Source organism: Dermacentor albipictus, chromosome 1 (assembly GCF_038994185.2).
Source record: "Dermacentor albipictus isolate Rhodes 1998 colony chromosome 1, USDA_Dalb.pri_finalv2, whole genome shotgun sequence".
Classification (NCBI taxonomy): Eukaryota; Metazoa; Arthropoda; class Arachnida; order Ixodida; family Ixodidae; genus Dermacentor; species Dermacentor albipictus.
Genome location: NC_091821.1, coordinates 307,261,788 through 307,279,596, shown reverse-complemented (window position 1 = coordinate 307,279,596; position 17,809 = coordinate 307,261,788). Strand labels below are relative to the sequence as shown.

The following is a 17,809-nucleotide window of genomic DNA, read 5'->3' as shown; positions in this document are numbered from 1 at the left end:
GATTACGGGCTGGTGCAGGAATCAAAGGGCTCCCTCGCCAAGGGTGCAAATACAGACGGGGCGCTGCTAGAATGTCGCTGTGCTATGCTGCTTGCTGTCGTGATAACTAGTAGGCCCACTCGCGAGAGCTTGGGCAAGCTCAGTCAGCTTGGGCCTCCAACAAGTGCGGCTCAGTGCAGTACTACCACGCACGACGACTAGGCACTGCTCTTCAGCTTAGCATCCAGAAAGGAGCAACACAATGTACATACTCGCTGTATGTGCACAAGCACCGTAAGTGAGCTCAAGTCCGAGACACAAAAGAGCCGTGGGACAAGAGGAAAGCGTGCATGTACCCAGTGATGTCGCGGAGAGATCTCGCCTATGCTCGCTCTGCGAACAGCGGCGAGCTGCCACTGGCAGCGTGAGCACCCCTACCGCAAACCATTACGAGTGGAAAGGGGAGAGGCGAAGGGACAACAAAAGAGGTGAATGCCCACGCAAAGGGGCCGGAGCATACCTCAATCCCCACATTCTTCAAACCTGTGACTGCATATTCTAACCAGAAAATGTAGAAGCCAAATAAAAAGTAGCAGCTATCGCACATCAAAATACAGTGCTTGCCTGACCATGAATGTGCTCTTGAGGCTGATATGCACAAGCTAGGTCAATACAATGTTTTGCTCCTTGGTGGGATTTAAGTCCGTGCTCTTTGGTGGCCACTTCAAGTGGTGCATGCTGAGACCCTGGAGCAGGCAGGTAACAGGGTGCACGGTCTGGGTGGGACTATGTTTACAGTTTATCATTTCCCAGCTGTTTAAAAGACGCTGTAAGCCCTCCTGCCATTGGTGTAGCAGGAGTGCTTCTTGCAGCAATTTCTGATGGTTAAATGTTCGCTGCTAGAAGTTGTACAACTGGCATCCTCGTAAGTTGGGATGCAAATGTCGGTCTTGACACCAAGCGCCTGCCATCAGATGTCACTGGCTGGCATTTTGCTATGTGCTTCCATGTTCCACGATATTTTGTCTCCTCCTGTACCAAACGTCAGGCATACTGTTAGTGGTAACAGCATAAACTATTTAATTACAAAGAAACACCAACCAAATATAACTCATCCCGACCAGACAGGTTTCCATCAAACTCTCGTTTACATCAAACTATTTCATTGCAGTGCTGCTTTCTCAGCACTTTCTTCATTTGCTGTGATACTTCTGCAAACAAGATAAAACAAGTGATGGACCAATTCATACTAAAAATCTTCAACTGATCCTTTTTTTATCTGTAACAGGCACATTGACTAGTGTTGTCAATGCTTTTCTATGCACTGCAGTCCCGGAGGAAAGAAGTTCCGCAGCAAGCCTCAACTGGCACGCTTCTTGGGTGATGCCATCGACCTGAGCACTTTTGATTTCCGCACGGGCAAGATCAACTCATTGCTGCTGCGCAAAAGCCGTAGGCAGCGAGGCACTCAGTTTGACTATAGTCGAGGCATCCGCAATGATGCCTCTCTTGTGCCTCCTATCCGGCAGACAGCCTCCATCTTTAAGCAGCCAGTCACTGTGGTACGGTCGCAGGAAGGCAAAGTGCGCTCAGACTTCAAGCATGGCCCCCCGGACAAACCAAAACAGGTACAATGTCATTTGCAACACATTTACTCTTTTAGTCGTAAATAAATCTCCTGTGGGCAGGTGTAGCCCAGAAAATCATTTTGACAGGGCCCAATAATCTGTCCTGAGTATCCCTGGCTGTTTAGAGTGCCATCTAAGTTCCATTGAAGCCTAAGTGGCTGGCGTCTGTTGCACTGCTATGACATGATGGTGGTGGTGATACATGCATCTATGCTATCAAGCTAGTTCTTCTAAACTTACTGGTGTATTTAAATATTTAAATGCCTTTTACACAAAGGTACATTGTTTTTAAAAGAAAGTTCACTTACTTGCATGCTTTTCCATCCTCTCTGCCACCAATCTTCCAGCAATCTTTTACTAGTCTACTTGGCCACGGCGGCTGCATTTCGATGGGGGCGAAATGTGAAAACACCCATGTACTTAGATTTAGGAGCACATTAAAGAACTCGAGGTGGTCCAAATTTCTGGAGTCCCCCACTATGGCATGCCTCATTATCAGAAAGTCGTTTTGGAACTTAAAACCCCATAATTTAATTTTTTCTAGTCTACTTAGCCATTTCATTTATGTTTTCCCTACTGTTCTTGAAGTTGAATGTCTCGATCAAGCGATCTACTTCTACATTTATCACTGGATTTAAACTCTTGACATTCTACCAGAATGTTCTCAACGGCGGAAGGAAGCATTCATAGGACCATCTCGCTGGTGTAGTATGCCTAAGCTTTCCTTGTTTCTAAAGTGGTCAGACTAGATTCAAAGCTTTCATCGTCTTCTCACTGGGTTTTCTTATTTCATTTCAGCTTTTCTGGGAAAAGCGGTTACAAGGTTTGCAAGCATGTGACCGGGATCAAGAAGCCCTTCAAAGTTTTGAGCTTCCCAGGAACATGAAAGGCAAGTGAGCCTTTGTAATATAGACTGGTAGCAATAAAGGAGATTTTGGGCATTGTGATAGTCTTTACGGTCTAGAGGCCTTACTTGTCAAGACCATACTACAGGATGCCCCCATACACTGGTGGAACAGCGGCACCAAATTGTGCCAAGAGGAGTCCCCTGCGCCATCCTGTTCCAAAACGACAATTGAGAGTTTTGGAATAGATAGTGCTAGCTGCTTCATACGCGTCGGCCACAGTCGCTCTGAAAGAGAGAGAATGAAAAAAAAAAAGATAAGCGAAGCGGCGCGGTGGCGCCTGTGCCGTACTCAGTCTCTCTCTCTCTAGCGATAGCAGGCTGACGCCACCGAAGCAGCGTGCAACCAACGGCACAACCCAGTGGCCCAGTTCGAAGATGGCGCTGAGAAAGTGCAAAGCTGTGTCGCTTGACATGAAGATGGATATTTTGCAGGACTCTCGACGCAGCTTTAAGGTGAGCACCCTCATGAAGAAGTATAAGCTCACCCAGTCGACAATATCAACCATCTTGGAAACCGGAAGCACTGCGATTGTGAAGGCAGGAGCTATCAGCGGCCATGTCGATCAGCGGAAAAGGGTTAGAGACCCTTTGTATGCTGATGTTGAAGAGGCGCTTTACCAGCGGTTCATCACAACCCGTGCACATAATGTGCCTATTAGTGGGCCAATACTACTAACGAAGGGAAAAATTTCACTTTTCTTCTGGGACGGCCAAATTTTAAGCCTGTGGGAGGCTGGATTCAGCGCTTTAAAGAGCAGCACGGAATCATTTACAAAAACGTGGTAGGGGAAGCGGCGTCTTTGGACACACAGGCAAAGCAGCAGTGGCTGCAGACAAAGCTGCCCGGCGTGCTGGAGCGCTATGCGGAGAAGGACATACATAATTGCGACGAAACTGCTTTGTTTTTTCAAATGTTGCCGTCGAAGACTCACGCTCTTAAAGGAGATCGATGCCCCGGTGGGAAGCACTCGAAACTTAGGGTGACCGTGTTGCTGTGCGTTAGCATGGACGGGAGCCATCGTTTCAAGCCTTTCATGATCGGGCGATCAAAGAAGCCAACATGCTTTAAGAATCAGCACATCTCGGTGCGCTATCGCAGCAATAAGAAGGGGTGGATGACCCGCGACCTGTCCGAAGAATGGCTGCTCGAGTTTGACAGTATAATTGAAGGCCAAGAAAGAAAAGTAGTGTTGCTACTTGACAACTGTAGCGCACACAGCGTTAACCCGAAGCTAACATCTGTTGAATTGATGTTTCTGCCTCCGAATATTACGGCAGGCTTGCAGCCATTGGCGTGATCGCCAATATTAAAGTCCTGTATCGGCGGTGCATGCTGGAGTGGCTAATTTTAGCTATTGACCATGCAGCTCCTGGCACGTCGGGTCATGCAGGCGGGCCCCCTGAACTGGAGATCAGCCTTTTGAAAGCAGTGCGCTTCATATATGGTGCATGGTATGAAGTAAAGCAGTCAACCATATACAATTGCTTCAAAAAGGCGGGCTTTGTGCGTCAGGACGAACTTCCCCAACCAACTGAAACCAACACGGTGGAAGCCGCTGGCATAACCGAGCTCTGGGAGCTCATTCCTACTGGTGACACAGGTGATGCATCGATGGAGGAGTTTTTGACTGCAGACAGTGCTGCCTTGTTCTGTGATGAGGTCACCGACGAGGCAATTGCCGAAGATGTGCTGTCTTGACAGACGGCAAAGTTGTGCAACGGTGGTGACGGCAGCAGCGATAGTGACAACAAGATTGACAGTGGCTCCTTGACCCCGACCTCGATGTCCACGCAAAGTGCACTGTCGTCGATCGACTCCTTAATTGATTTTATGCATGCTAAAGGATTGTTTGCATCACAACAAGATGCAATGAAGTGTGCATCTTTCACCTTCGACGAGCAACAACCAAAGAACCTTTATTATCAGAAAGCAGCGGATTTTATAGACCGCGTCACGAGTACCCCAGCGGCGCTGTAACTGCTGACGCTGCCCAAGCTGGCGAGCTATCTTATCACTCATCTTCCTCTTTGTTTTTGTTTTGTTTTGTTTTTTTAATGAAGCCACTTTTGTTACGAAGCTTGAAATCGTTCTGAAGGAACCACACACCTTCCACTTCATGTGTGATTGTGACAGGGATCGCTACACTGTCGCACGCTACTTCTTTCATCCTCGCCTATTTCTGGTGATTCCGCTGTCATTTGCGTTGTTCCTCGGCTGTCTTCTAAACTAGTCGGAGGCAGCGGGACGAGATGAGTGCAATTTCTGCGTAGAGAAGTTTCCTCGGAGTCGACCCAGTATGATCTGGGCTCGTCGGTGCTTCCTCGAACAACTCCACAACTCCTTCTCTTTGGAGGTCTACGATCCATACATCTGTTCCTTCGGACTATTTGGGCAGATCGCACACTTCCTGGCGTCGGTCGTAGTCTCTCTTCTGGCGCTGACGCTGCCAGTTCTTGGAAGTCTGGTGTTCGAGGCTGGAGGCTTTCGCTGGACGTGGGCAGGGCCGTGCGCAGTCGTCTCCCCATGAGCAGCTCGGCGGGGCTGTATCCGTTTTTCAGTGGGCTTGCTCTGTAGGCCAGAAGAGTTTTATAAGCGTCGGCAGTTTTCTTTAAGGAGCCCTTGATAATTTCACGGTGGACTCTGCCATTCCGTTGCTCTGATGATAATGAGGGCTAGATGTCACGTGTTGAAAGTTGTACTCTGATGCAAACTTTGAAAATTCAGCGCCGAAGGCTCTTGAGAATTGTGGCCCATTATCAGAAACAACTACTTCCGGAATCCCGTGTCTGGCGAAAATGGATTTGCAGTGGTTTATTACTGCCGATGAAGTCAGGTTATCCAGCGCTACGAGCTCCGGGTATCGTGAAAAATAATCCGTGACGATCAGCCACCATTTTCCCTCAAGAAAGAATAAATCCATCGCAATGCGCTGCCATGGCCTACCTGGAAACTTGGTCTGTTGCAGAGGCATCTTTCGGTTGGTGCTCTGCTTGAGGCAGCTGTGGCAGTTCTTAACAAATCGTTCAATGTCCGCGTCGACACTTGGCCACCAAACTGAGCTCTCGGAATGTGCCGAGCACTTCTCAATGCCAAAGTGTCCCTCGTGAATTATTTTAAGGACGGGCTGCCGTAGTGTCGATGGGATCACTATCCGAGAGCCGCACATGAGCAGGTTTTCAACAAGGGCAATGTTTTGCCTCACATTCCAGTAAGGCTTCAGGTCAAACCCAACGTCTCGACGGCTTGGCCAGCCTTTTGTACACAGGTTGATAAGAGCTTGACGTACCGGGTCTTGCTCTTGCTCCTGGGCGATAAACTGTAAACTCGGCGCTGTTACTGGGACTGACGAAGTCGCCAATCGCAGATAGCCCTGGATCTCGTCCTCCAGTTCCAGGGATTCCGTTTGTGGAAGAGGTGACTGAGAAAGCGCGTCCGCCACCGTCAAGTCCCGGCCTGGAACATACACAATGTCATACGTGTAGCGCATCAGACGCATGCGCATTCTTTGTAACCTTGGTGTTAGTTCGCCAATTCCTTTTGACCCAAACGAAGATACGAGTGGTTTGTGATCTGTCTCGAGGCTAAAGCGCTTTCCTACGAGATAATCGCGGGACTTTTCACTAGCCCAGACGAGGGCAAGTCCTTTTTTTTCAATTTGGGCGTATCGCCGCTCGGTGGTTGTAAGAGTGCTGGAAGCATAAGAAATCACTTTGAATTGACTGTCTTTTTGCCTTTGGCACAGGACAGCTCCAAGACCGTATGATGAGGCGTCTGCTGTGACCACTGTTTCCATGTTTGAATCATAGATACCCAATGCAGGGTCCGATGAAAGGAGAGTCTTCCACTTCATGAAGGCAACTTCCTGCGCGGGACCCCACACAAAATCCTGTCTTGAGCTCATCATGGACGAAAGAGGCTGAAGGACTTCCGCCATGCGGGGCACAAAGCGGGCCAGATAATTTGCCATGCCCGTCACGCGCCGTAACTCTGTCTTGGACGTCGGGTGTGGCATTTCTGTCACCGCATCAATCTTTTGCTTATCGGGACGCACTGCGTTGTTCCCGATTGTATGTCCCAAAAATGAAATCTGCCTGACACTGAATTCGCACTTATCTCTGTTCAAGGTAATGCCCGCTGTGCGGAGGTGGTCCATCACTGCCCGAAAACGCTCGTCATGCTGCGCCTGCGTGGCACCCCAAATAAGCACATCGTCCATGTGGCAGACGACTCCCTCCTGTCCTGAAAGAACCTGTCCCATTCATCTTTGAAAATGTTCGGGGGCCGACGAAATTCTGAACAGAAGTCGGTTGAAATAAAATCGTCCGAATGGTGTGATAAAAGTTGTGTATTCTTTGCTCCTTTCACTCAGAGGTATCTGCCAGAAACCCGAGTTCACGTCGAGTTTTGAAAACGTGCTGGCTCCTCGTAGCATTCCGGTGGTGTACTCGATGGCTGGGATGGGATGCCATTCTCGTTGAACGTATCTGTTGAGTTCCGTGAAGTCAACACAGATTCGAACAGCACCCGAGAGTTTAAGAACGACAACCATAGGTGTGCACCATGTAGTAGGCTCGGTGACAGGAGAAATGATGCCTAGTGCTTGCATCCGCTCAAGCTCTTGTCTTGTTTTTTCGAACAAAGGCAAGGGGACTCTACGTGGGGACGACAGTGCGAAAGGCTTTGCTTCTGTATTCAACTTGAGGTCGTACTCTTCTTTGAAGGTCCCCAGTCCCTGGAACACTTGTGGAAAATCAGATTCGGGGTCCAGTTTCTTCACTACGTTGATTTGTGGTTTTACGCAGAGCCTTTCTATCGCTGGTTTCCCAAGAAGAGGGGTTCGGAGGCTTTGAAGTACGTACACGTCCTCGCGGCTGCTCGTTCCTGCAAACGTCACATTCATGGCAGACATACTAGATATGGCAAGGGATTTACCATCATGGCCCCTGAAGCCGGCGCTTTGCTGGTTAAAGTTTTATCGCGGAAAAGATACGAGTGAAGAGCTCCGCCGGAATGACCGTTTCGTCCGCTCCAGTATCTATTTTAAATACCGCATTCGAGGATTCAGCAAGAATGGGAACTTCCCACCTGTAAGCGGATGAATGGGATGCGACTCCGAGGAAGCCTGGTTCCTCGGTTCGGTTTTCGACATTCCTGACAGCTCTGGTTTATCGGCAAACCGCCTCGAAGTGTCCTCTTTTGTCACACTTTCTGCAGACTGCATCTTTTGCTGGACAGGACGCTCGACTGTGCCTGTTTCTTCCGCACCAGCCGCATTGTTTGTTTCCACTTTCAGGCGGAGGCGCGTTATTCCCAACTTGTCGCGTACTCCTCTGGGACTGTATTCGGTGAACTTCCTGTTCTCGCACGCGGTGAATACCGGCCTGCTGTTGGTTGACGGTCTCGTGCTGTCGTGCCACCAACAATGCTTTCTGTAGTTTTAGGTCCGGATTGAGTTGCAGAGTTCTCGAGATCTTACGGTCTTGGAGACCCACCACGAGATGATCTCGAATTAAATCCTCCCGCAGCTCCCCGTAGTCACACGTGGAAGCAAGCGCATGCAGTGCAGTAACAAAATCCTCGACGGATTCGCCGTCTTGTTGCGTTCGGTTGTTAAACTTGACCCTTTCATAAATTATGTTCCGTCGAGGAACAAAGTAGGCCTCGTACTCTTGCAGTACGACCTCAAACTTCTGGTCGCCGGGCTCAAGCTTGAACGTTTTGAAGATATCCTCGGCTTGAGGTCCCATTAGGTACACCAATGCATCTACTTGACTCTTTTCTGGCTTCCCGTCTAGCCCAGACGCAGTTCGGAAGCGAAGAAATCGCTGTTTCCAGGGAGGCCAGTCGTTGGGCGTTGCGAAGCTGAAGGGCTCGGGTGGAACAATTTGAAACAAAGCCATCTTACTTGGTCTTTCCTTGTAGGGCACTCGTTGGTGTGTCCGGCGTTTGGCACTGTTTAGTGGGCCCGCGGGGTCCTCGTTTCAGGGCTAGTCAGGTGTCCGAGAGCCGTGGTGCCTCAGATCGGCGGGCGCCACTTCTGACACCACGCTTGCGTCGCGAACAGACGCAATGAAGTGTGCGTCTGTCACCTTCGACACGCAACAACCAAAGAACCTTTATTATCGGAAAACAGCGGCTTTTATAGACCGCATCACTAGTGCCCCAGTGGTGCTGTAACTGCTGACGCTGCCCAAGCTGGCGAGCTATCTTATCACACAGATTGCCACCAGTGTTCGCGCAGCAGTTGGAATCCATTCACACCGCGGTTGTGAAGCTGAAGCTGCTGCAAAAGCAAGTGCAGATTTCAGACTATTTCGCCGTGCCTAACCCTTGACATGGTCATTGACGCTAGAAATGAAGTTTGTTTTTCACAGCCTACTTTCTACATCATCTATTCTTTAGAGCAAGTAGCGAATTCAAGTTTAGAGCTGCAAAGGTATGTTCCGCGTTATTTATTAAAGGGCCCCTGAAACAGTTCGTACAAATTCTGTAGACGCGTAGGGTACAGCTCAAGTAGAACATTTGCACCACAATTTAAGTGAAGCGTTACGTATTAACGGAGCTACAAGCGATTACAAGTTACCCTCCTCCCTAGCCATGCTTTTCCTCCTCAACTCGTTCGCCGAGCGATCAGGGCTAAGCTCCGCCTTCACTGGTCCTGCGTCACGATGCAACGTCACATCGTCCATTTCCGGTTGTTTTGGAGCCCACCCCCGCCCGCAAGAAACATCTCCGCTACCCGTTTGGCCGTCGACCCAAAGCGAGAGCTATCGAAGCAGCGTCCGTTGCGAGCATTCTGTCGTAGCGCCGAACGTGTCTGGTATTCCGGTAATCACACACTACCTGAATATTTCGACGGAATGATGGAGGCATAAACTCAAGTTGATGAAGGAACTTTAGCGTAGACGTACGTGAGCTGCCTGATCGGTCTCCACGGTCCAGCCACCCGCTGGCGCAGAGCTTAACCAGCCAAAGAAAGAGCTAATATTGCTCTAACCAAGTGTAAAACATTTTAAACACTTACAAAAACAACGTGTTAACGATTACACTCCTGCAAAAAATTTACACCAGCAGCGAAGAAGATTACATTTTGTTACTGCTACTGTGTGTGGTTGAGCTCTATGCCACTAGGTGGCTGCACCGTGCAGACCATTCACATTTGCGCTTCTGTTCATCCCCTGAAACCACACACAAGGGGACACGACCAGGCCCTGTCCCCTTGCACTTGCATTTACCCTAATACCGGACTCGTGAAACGCTATTGCGTTAGTAATCTTCCGGTGTAAAGTGACGGCCGCAGTCGCACAAATCCTGGCGCCGATCGGATAGCGGCAGCCCGATGCGCTGCAGCCAGTCCACTCGTCTACTGGCTTGCAGAGGGACACGATGTCGCAGCTTGACATATTGCCAGTCGCTATGTTTGCAGTCCACAGTGCAACAAAGTCAAACCGTAGCGCTCGCGAAAACACAAACCGACGCTGACGGCAGAGCTCTCGTCAAAGACAGAGCACGTTGTAAACACAAGTAGACGACACTTGCTGTGTGCCGGAAGTGCTTAAGTGTACTAAAAATTGTTCTTGTGCATTCTCTTTATGTTACTTTCTTGTTATAAAAACAAATTAACTAACATTCCAACTATTACGAACATCATTTGTTTACCATAATGTTGGAAAATTTATCGATCACGTGCCTGGTCAGCCAAACGGATAGCTCGCCCCACTGACGTCATATGGGTGATTTCGATCATATGGGTAGGGGCGGCTTAAAATTCCGCCGAGCAGTGTGCTGCGATCGGCAGCAATGTGCATTTTTGAAGCCTTATAATAAATTACACGCTTTACACGGAGCACTTAGATGTTTCAATTAATGATCAGAAGGACATACTCTAGCGACTCAGTACTTTTGTAGAAAATCGTCTAAATCGTTTCAGGGTCCCTTAAAAAATTTTTTTTTTTAGTAACTGCAGTCCAGATATAGCGATCATCAGTTATAACGATCATATTTTTCGTCTTTCTCAATATCATTATAAGTGGACTGCACTGTACTCATCGTCCTAGCATGGCACTGAGTTCGCTGAAGGAGGCCACTGGATCAAGCACAAGCCTTGGAGAATATTCAGTCGCACATTTTTTAGCACAGTTGTGACGCTGTGCCAACTATCTAGTGATACACATACTCAACTGCTGACACATAATTTGCATATGAGGGGAACGTTTCTTGCAACGCTGCATGATCGGAACAGCAGTTTGCATAGTTATAATTTAACCAGCGTTCATATGATCCAAGGCACAGTTATGCAGGGGAGATTCTATACATTAGCTGTAAACACAACTTAACTGTAACTTTGCTTTAGTAGTGCACGTCCAAGGGGTGCTGTCTTCTTTGCATGCCCTTATTCCACAATCTATTTTCACGCAAAGGTTGTATTGCCTCACTCGTGTCGGTGTTGGTGTTGGCGAATGAAAAAACCCAAGCCGCACGAAATAAAAATTGCTTGTCGGGCTGCGCACTCGAACCACCGACCTCCTGGTTGCAAGTCCACCACGCTAACCGATTCAGCCACTGTCGGTTCATCATATGTGACCTTTAAAGCAGGTTTTTATATGCATGAAAAAGTAGACGCAACGCAAGGTGTGAGCCAATCACAGGCGTCCCCTCCCTCCATATGAGGGAAAAGGTAGGATTGCGTGTTCGCTCGCCATTACCCGCCAGTTCAGGCCCAGCAGTCAGATGGAGAGGTCGCATTTGGTTCATTCTGCCAAAGAGCAGGCTGCATTGAAGGAACGTCAGTGGGAGCGAGCTGCCCGTCGTGTGTTCGGCTGAAAAACAGGCTACGGTTGATGAACGCAGCCTGGAACTTGCTCAAGAAAGGGCTCGTCATCGATGTGTCGACCTCGCCATGAGATAGCGCGAAGCCGAGACATTACGACAACAAAGAGCCGCGGATCCCAAGCTTCGTTTGCACCCTTCTTAACAGTAGCAGAAGGGCAGTCAATTCTTCACTCTCTCTCCCTCCCTCCCCCCCCACCCTTGCTTGCATGAAGCGCACTGCACATGTGCAAACGCCTTTTGCAAGCCAAAATGGTAGAAGGAGCTTTATACTGCGATATACATTCAGGGAAAGTCATTCAATTATATATTGTTACACCCACAAAAGGCGTTACTTTGAAGCCGGGTAGCGTTAGATGCGATGGCCTTAATCAGCTGAGCGCCTGTCGAGATTCAGCTAGCCAGCCACCCATCGTCTTCTTCGTTCACCACTCTTCGGTGCCCCCGCATACCGTTTTTGATGTGTGAACCCACTATGCACGTAAGAGCGTCGCAATATTATAGAAACTTGTATAATAATTTTTGTTTTATATGCCTCATTGATGCACATAAAACCCGACTCTGTTATATTTATTGACTATTTCAGTTAAAACTGGAACCATCTTGTGCATAGATATACGTTTACCACTGCGCCAAATATGCTTTTCACTGCATCAAACCAGTGCTTTGCCTGCACCAGGATGTGCGCCAGACGGTCAAATGGCTGTTTCGCCACTGCCCATACCATTTACTGTGTACTGCCAGCTACTAGCTATAATGCTGCTCAACATGCAGCTAATTTTAGTCGGCATTCTCTTGCAGTTAGTTGTTGTTTCTCGTTGTTAGTGTGGTGAAAGCGTTATTGTTACCCCCACAAAAGGCGTTAAATGAAGCCGGGTAGCGTTAGATGCGATGGCCTTGATCAGCTGAGCGCCTGTCGAGATTCAGCTAGCCAGCCACCCGTCGTCTTCTTCGTTCACCACTCTTCGGTGCCCCCGCATACCGTTTGTTGAGGCGTGAACCCACTATGCACGTAAGAGCATCACAATATTATAGAAACTTGTATAATAATTTTTGTTTTATATGCCTCATTGATGCACATAAAACCCGACTCTGTTATATTTATTGACTATTTCAGTTAAAACTGGAACCATCTTGTGCATAGATGTACGTTTACCACTGCGCAAAAAATGGCCCAGCTGATGGATTGTTAGATAGCTGGTGGATTGTTGTATAGCTGGTGGATTGTTGTTGTGCAGGTGTGGGCCCCAACGTCAGCCAGGAAACCCTTCTTCGGAGCATAGCCACAGCACTGCATATGAGTGCCCAGCCTGTCACAGGACAGACTGGCTCACGTAGTGCACTCGACAAGCATCCGGGCATCTATCTCAACCCGGACCAGCCCCTGGTTCAGGTGCTAAGGCATGACGCTGCACGGCGAAGCACTTCGAAGGCTGAGCATGCTGCTAGCTTTTCTGCTTTGCATGACTTCAGGTGCTCCCCAGTCTTCCCTGGATGAGAATAGGTTGCAACAAGTTGTGCTGAATGTCCTGTAGATAAGACAGATATAAATGGCTCTTCCACCGGCTAAACCACTGGCTCATTCACTTTTAAATTTCACAATATGGCAGCATTCTGTGATGTATATTGTGTAATACCATGTCTGGACTTAAAATTGACAGTCACTTAAGTATCCTTACATGAGTTGAATGCAAAGGCATTTTGGCTTCACTGATTAATTGCTTACGTCCATGATATGTGACATCATATGTTGTCACATGTCCTTCACAACTCTACCTTAATCTACCTTAAAGGAATACTAAAAACAAATATTAAGTCAAACTAAAGTGATAGATTAGTGCTCGAGAAGGTCTAAGGCAACAATGTTATCGCGAACAGAGCTTTAGTAATCCAAGAAATTGAGACAAATGCAGACTATTCAGATGATGAAGGCATTTCGCCTTACAATTATGTCACTAGTACTCAACTGCTCCTAATAAAAGAATCATTGTATAGCATTGTAAGGCAAAAGGAAATGCTACTTGTGCAGTTCTGTTGGATTTTTAGAAAAACGAACTCATTGGCGTTACCCGTGACAACGATGCAGGTGGTTGAAAGGTTTTGTTTTCTCCGCTCTGCACCGCCTGCACTGTCGCATTTCACTAGTTTCGTTATCGCGTAGTGGTGCTTTGGTTTTTCTGGCTCACGAAACTCACAAACTATAAGTAGCAGAGAATGCCACATCCATGCCATTTGACCAAAAGCAGCTGCAGCGATGAATCCAGCGCTCTGTCTTGGCTCGGTTTCTCCATGGCCGTGCATTTGCGTTTTGTGCAGAAAACTGTAGCACCATCTGTCGGGCTCCGTTTTACTGACTGACTGCAGTAAAGACCAGCAATGGCGTTACAACGTCACCACTCCCCGTTCGGAGGCGGGTGATTTTAATTCCGCTAAAGCATGCGGACCCTTCAGGTGCAATTTTCTCGTAAACTAAGATTTTTCTTGGCACGAAACAAGCACTGAGGTTCTGGAATGGTATTTCAGCAGTCCACGTGTACCAACCTTAATCCACTTTAATCTATTATAAACCACCTTGCTTTTATTTGTACCAACCTTAATCCACCTTAATTGACATTAGTCCACTTTAATCAACCTTGATGCACTTTAATTCACCCTCATTCTCTTTACTTCACCTTAAATTCACTTTACTCAACCTTAAGTCACCTTACTCTAACATTGCAGCCAGACATCGCGTCAGGGAAGCTTGCTCATCTTGCACCCCGGAGGGCGGGTTTTGATTCCTGCCCACAGCCATATCTACCAAATTCTATTTCAAAGCCATTAATTTACTTTATTTACAGGAACCTCCCTGAGAAATTTGATGTCAATATGAGCATTTTTTTACGTGTTCTTACTCTGCGCCGTCAGCCATATTTTCCCAACAAATATAGGTTGTATCAGCACAGCTATTGCCTCCAGAGGTGGGGAAGGAGAAGGCTCATGTGCATGTAGCGAGAGAATAGAATATGCTAGCTAACTCGACCTGAGCAGCCGCAGTATTGGCTGCTCCCAAGATCCTGCAACACGCTGGCTGACCACTGTAAATCGTCTGGCCGGTGTTACCCACTAATTGGTGATGCCGGACGACCGAGCACAGCCATGCCAGTTTCAACGCACCGACTCTGCCAAGGTGAGAGTGACGGGGTTGCACGTGGTCTGGTGGAAGACCTGCAATTGTAGAGTGTCTGGTAATTCTACACCGATATGCCGGACGTCTTATTCATCCAGCCTGACAGCCACATCCGCATCAACAAGGTTCTAGGCTCTGGCTGCATTCCAGGCTCCGACTTCTATAAGAACTTGCGGGCAGCCGTGCTTGCTCATTACGCCACCTCGAACACTTAGTCACAACAGCTCTCGCCATTTGAACCGTCGCGTCATTCCGAGTCTTTTCATCCCACATCACCTTTGTCCATCTGTGCCGATTATCAGCATGCGCCGGCCTCAGTATCAAACCTCTGCTTGGTCCGTGAGCTGCCTCCCCATTTCAAAGGCAGCTGTGCGACGACTCTTTCCAAGGAATTCATTGGGTCAAACGCAAGTGCTTTTTGGCTACACTACGGCCCACCACTCTCCTTCCTTGGACGTTCCCGCAAGTTATTTGCTTTCCATTTGGGGGCACCTCAGTCATTGCCGATTTAGAGGCTCTCTCACCGGCTCCACTAGGTGCAAATTTTGCTCTCGCAGGCACGGCGATGCCATAGGATCAACCTTGGCAATTCCTTCAGCGACCACCACAACCCTAATAATATCGACATTCGAGATTTTGCTGCAAGCATCAGCAGGCGAGCCTTCTGATATACTGTGCTCGCACCTATCGTGGATGCATTACCTAATGAAGTTTTGCAGGAGCAGCTCTGCCATCTGGCTTCTTTAGCATGACAATCTCTTCTATGTCACTGTGAGTGGCCAACATTTGCACTATCACCACACAAGTCGCAGGCTGCTAGACGGTCTTCTTTCAGAGCTCTGACTTCTACCAGGCCCGGGCATCTACGAGAACCTGCGGCAGGTCGTGATTTCACACTATGGCATTACTGTTGCTGCACATGGCTCATAACCCACGCTGCCAGCGCTGCTTGGTATGGCTTTCCCGGATTGCGTGAACCCGACACTACAAACGACAACAGCATCTGCTTTCTGTACTCCTCTGACCGAAGCCCTCGCAAATTACGCACCAAATGAGCAGCGGCCGGACTGACCATGCCATCCTGAGACCAAGGTCTTGCTGGTTGTCACAATGTGGTGCCCTGCACAACCATAGCCATACCCAAAATAGTGATGCAGGATGAATCAACTAGGGTAATAAGGCACAGCGCTACTTGCAGTTCTCCGCCACTGCCGCCGTTCATGCCGTTCGACAGCACCATCTTCTGCGTTGTTCCCCTCAACAGCCTGAACGCTGGGCACGTTCCAAGAACCGGCCAATGCGCATCAACTCTGCTTGCCGAGTTGCACTGCACTGGGGGGTGCACACTTTGACAATGCTAAGATGATGACTTCAGCGCGTTAGCATTATTTTTTATTTGAGCATCAAGGTACTGGAACGACCTTCCACACGCCATCGTAGCCATCACAAGCCCATCTGCCTTTACTGAAGCTGTCGTCACCCATATCTCAATATCAACGCCTGTTTCTAATGTTTAACCGCCCCTTATGTAATACCCCTCTAATGGGGTTTTTAAGGTAATAAAGTGAGGTGAAGACAATGGACCCTGTTTTCCAGACACTCTCAGCCACAACCACCAGAAAGCTATTTGTGCACTTCGCCGCAATACGGACTTTACCTGGACTTCGTAACGGACACTACGAATTGCCACTTATGTATATAGGCTTGCAGTCTCTCTTCTTTCTATACACATGCCTTTTGCACATATTTCAATTGCACTTCACACTAGAAGGGGGGCCCTGCAGCGGTGTGACTATTGGCTCCAGAGCCGGTGAAAAGGAAGATGGCTCACATGCATGTAGCATGAGAATAGTGCGCTAGCATGAATGCTAACGCACTTGACCTGATACCGCAGCCGCTCCCGAGAACACGCGGCACCATGGCTGGCCAGCCTAAATAAACAATGGCTACGGTGGCTACCTCTTTGCGCTGCTACCCTCATGGTAAATCACAGCGCATTGTAGACAAGGGACGATTGCAGAAACTGACACACTGGGGGCTGGCTATTAGCATAGCAAACACATACTTACAGGCACATGACGTACAGGACGAAAAGCCATGTCTTGGTAAATTTATTCAGAATAAATTGGAAGTGTGTATCTTATATGATTTTTTTTCAAACAAGAAAACAGTAGCATGGTCTGTCCCTGTTTTTGGGGGTACACAGCGTGCACATTGCACCTTGGTTTGCTTCGCCAATTACAAATGGCACCACTGTTTCTTTTGCTGTATTAGGTACCTATCTGGTTCTGCATCACCACAGGTGACGTATGCTTCTGGCTTATTCTGAACAAAATGGCCAGAATATGGTACTAAAGGAAATGGATATGCTTAATACTACTGCTGTGTGGAAGGCCTAGGGATTCAGCTGGAAGTCATTTATACTGGTCTCCTTTCACGGGATCATAAATTTTGCGCTCGTGGATCACAAAGCTGAAGTCAGAAATGCCACTTACTAAATAGTTTCTTTCGTGGTAGTGATACGCACCAAAGGCATGCTGCTACATCAGATCACTTGTTAACTGCACTTCTTTCTTTCCCTGCTTTGCTGAATTTGCTTGCAAGGTGTGCCTGAAGCTGGTCTTCTTTGCATGCTTATATCTTATTCATCAAATGCTGTAAGCTTAACATTGGATGGCATTAATGGTGTCGTGCTAGACTGCATTCACTCCCTGTGTTCCTGTTTAGTTTGGTGAAGTAGTTGGATAGGAAATTATGTCAGAATCAGCATCGAAGGAAGACTAAATAGCAACACCAAGTTATAATTTTAGTCTCGTGAAGGTTCTTTAATGACGTGATTTGCACTTATTTGGTGAGAAAAGGTTGCCTAATAGCTGAGAAAATGAAAAGCAAGATACTCTGAAGTACTTTTTATGAGGAATCAATGTTTCATTTTCATTCAGTATTGAATTATGGCTGAATTTAGCTCCTCTGTTATGAAAAGGACATGGCATGAAAATGGCCTGCTTCACCCTTCTTTGCTGATTTGTAAGCTAGCCAGCTGAACAAACTTTCAGATAGAATGCGTATATTGAAACAACTTTTTTGTCCCATTTCAGCCTTGTTTCTTCTGCTTACAGAAGCAAAAAAAGAAAGGGTATATATATATATATATATATATATATATATATATATATATATATATATATACATAAGAGGACTTTACTGACGTTTCAGCCATATTTTATATATATATATATATAGTATGGCTGAAACGTCAGTAATGTCCTCTTATTTTTCCTACATGCGTCTATTCT

At 47.7% G+C, this 17,809-nt stretch overlaps 1 protein-coding gene and 1 pseudogene across 3 annotated transcripts in view; both read left to right on the top strand.

Annotated features, from left to right (window-relative positions):
* MBD-like (methyl-CpG-binding domain protein 2) overlaps positions 1-17,809 on the top strand; it is a 35,167-nt gene that overhangs the window by 4,587 nt on the left and 12,771 nt on the right. For 2 of the 3 annotated variants that reach the window (XM_065438933.2, XM_065438935.2), the window contains exons 2-4: positions 1,310-1,607; positions 2,406-2,496; positions 12,583-12,737. In XM_065438933.2, the coding sequence (XP_065295005.1) occupies positions 1,310-1,607; positions 2,406-2,496; positions 12,583-12,737 (544 nt within the window). Of the gene's footprint in view, positions 1-1,309; positions 1,608-2,405; positions 2,497-12,582; positions 12,818-17,809 lie in introns of all 3 variants that reach the window. The other variant, XM_065438934.2, reaches the window with a different exon arrangement.
* On the top strand, positions 2,890-8,999 carry LOC135907246 (tigger transposable element-derived protein 4-like; annotated as a pseudogene).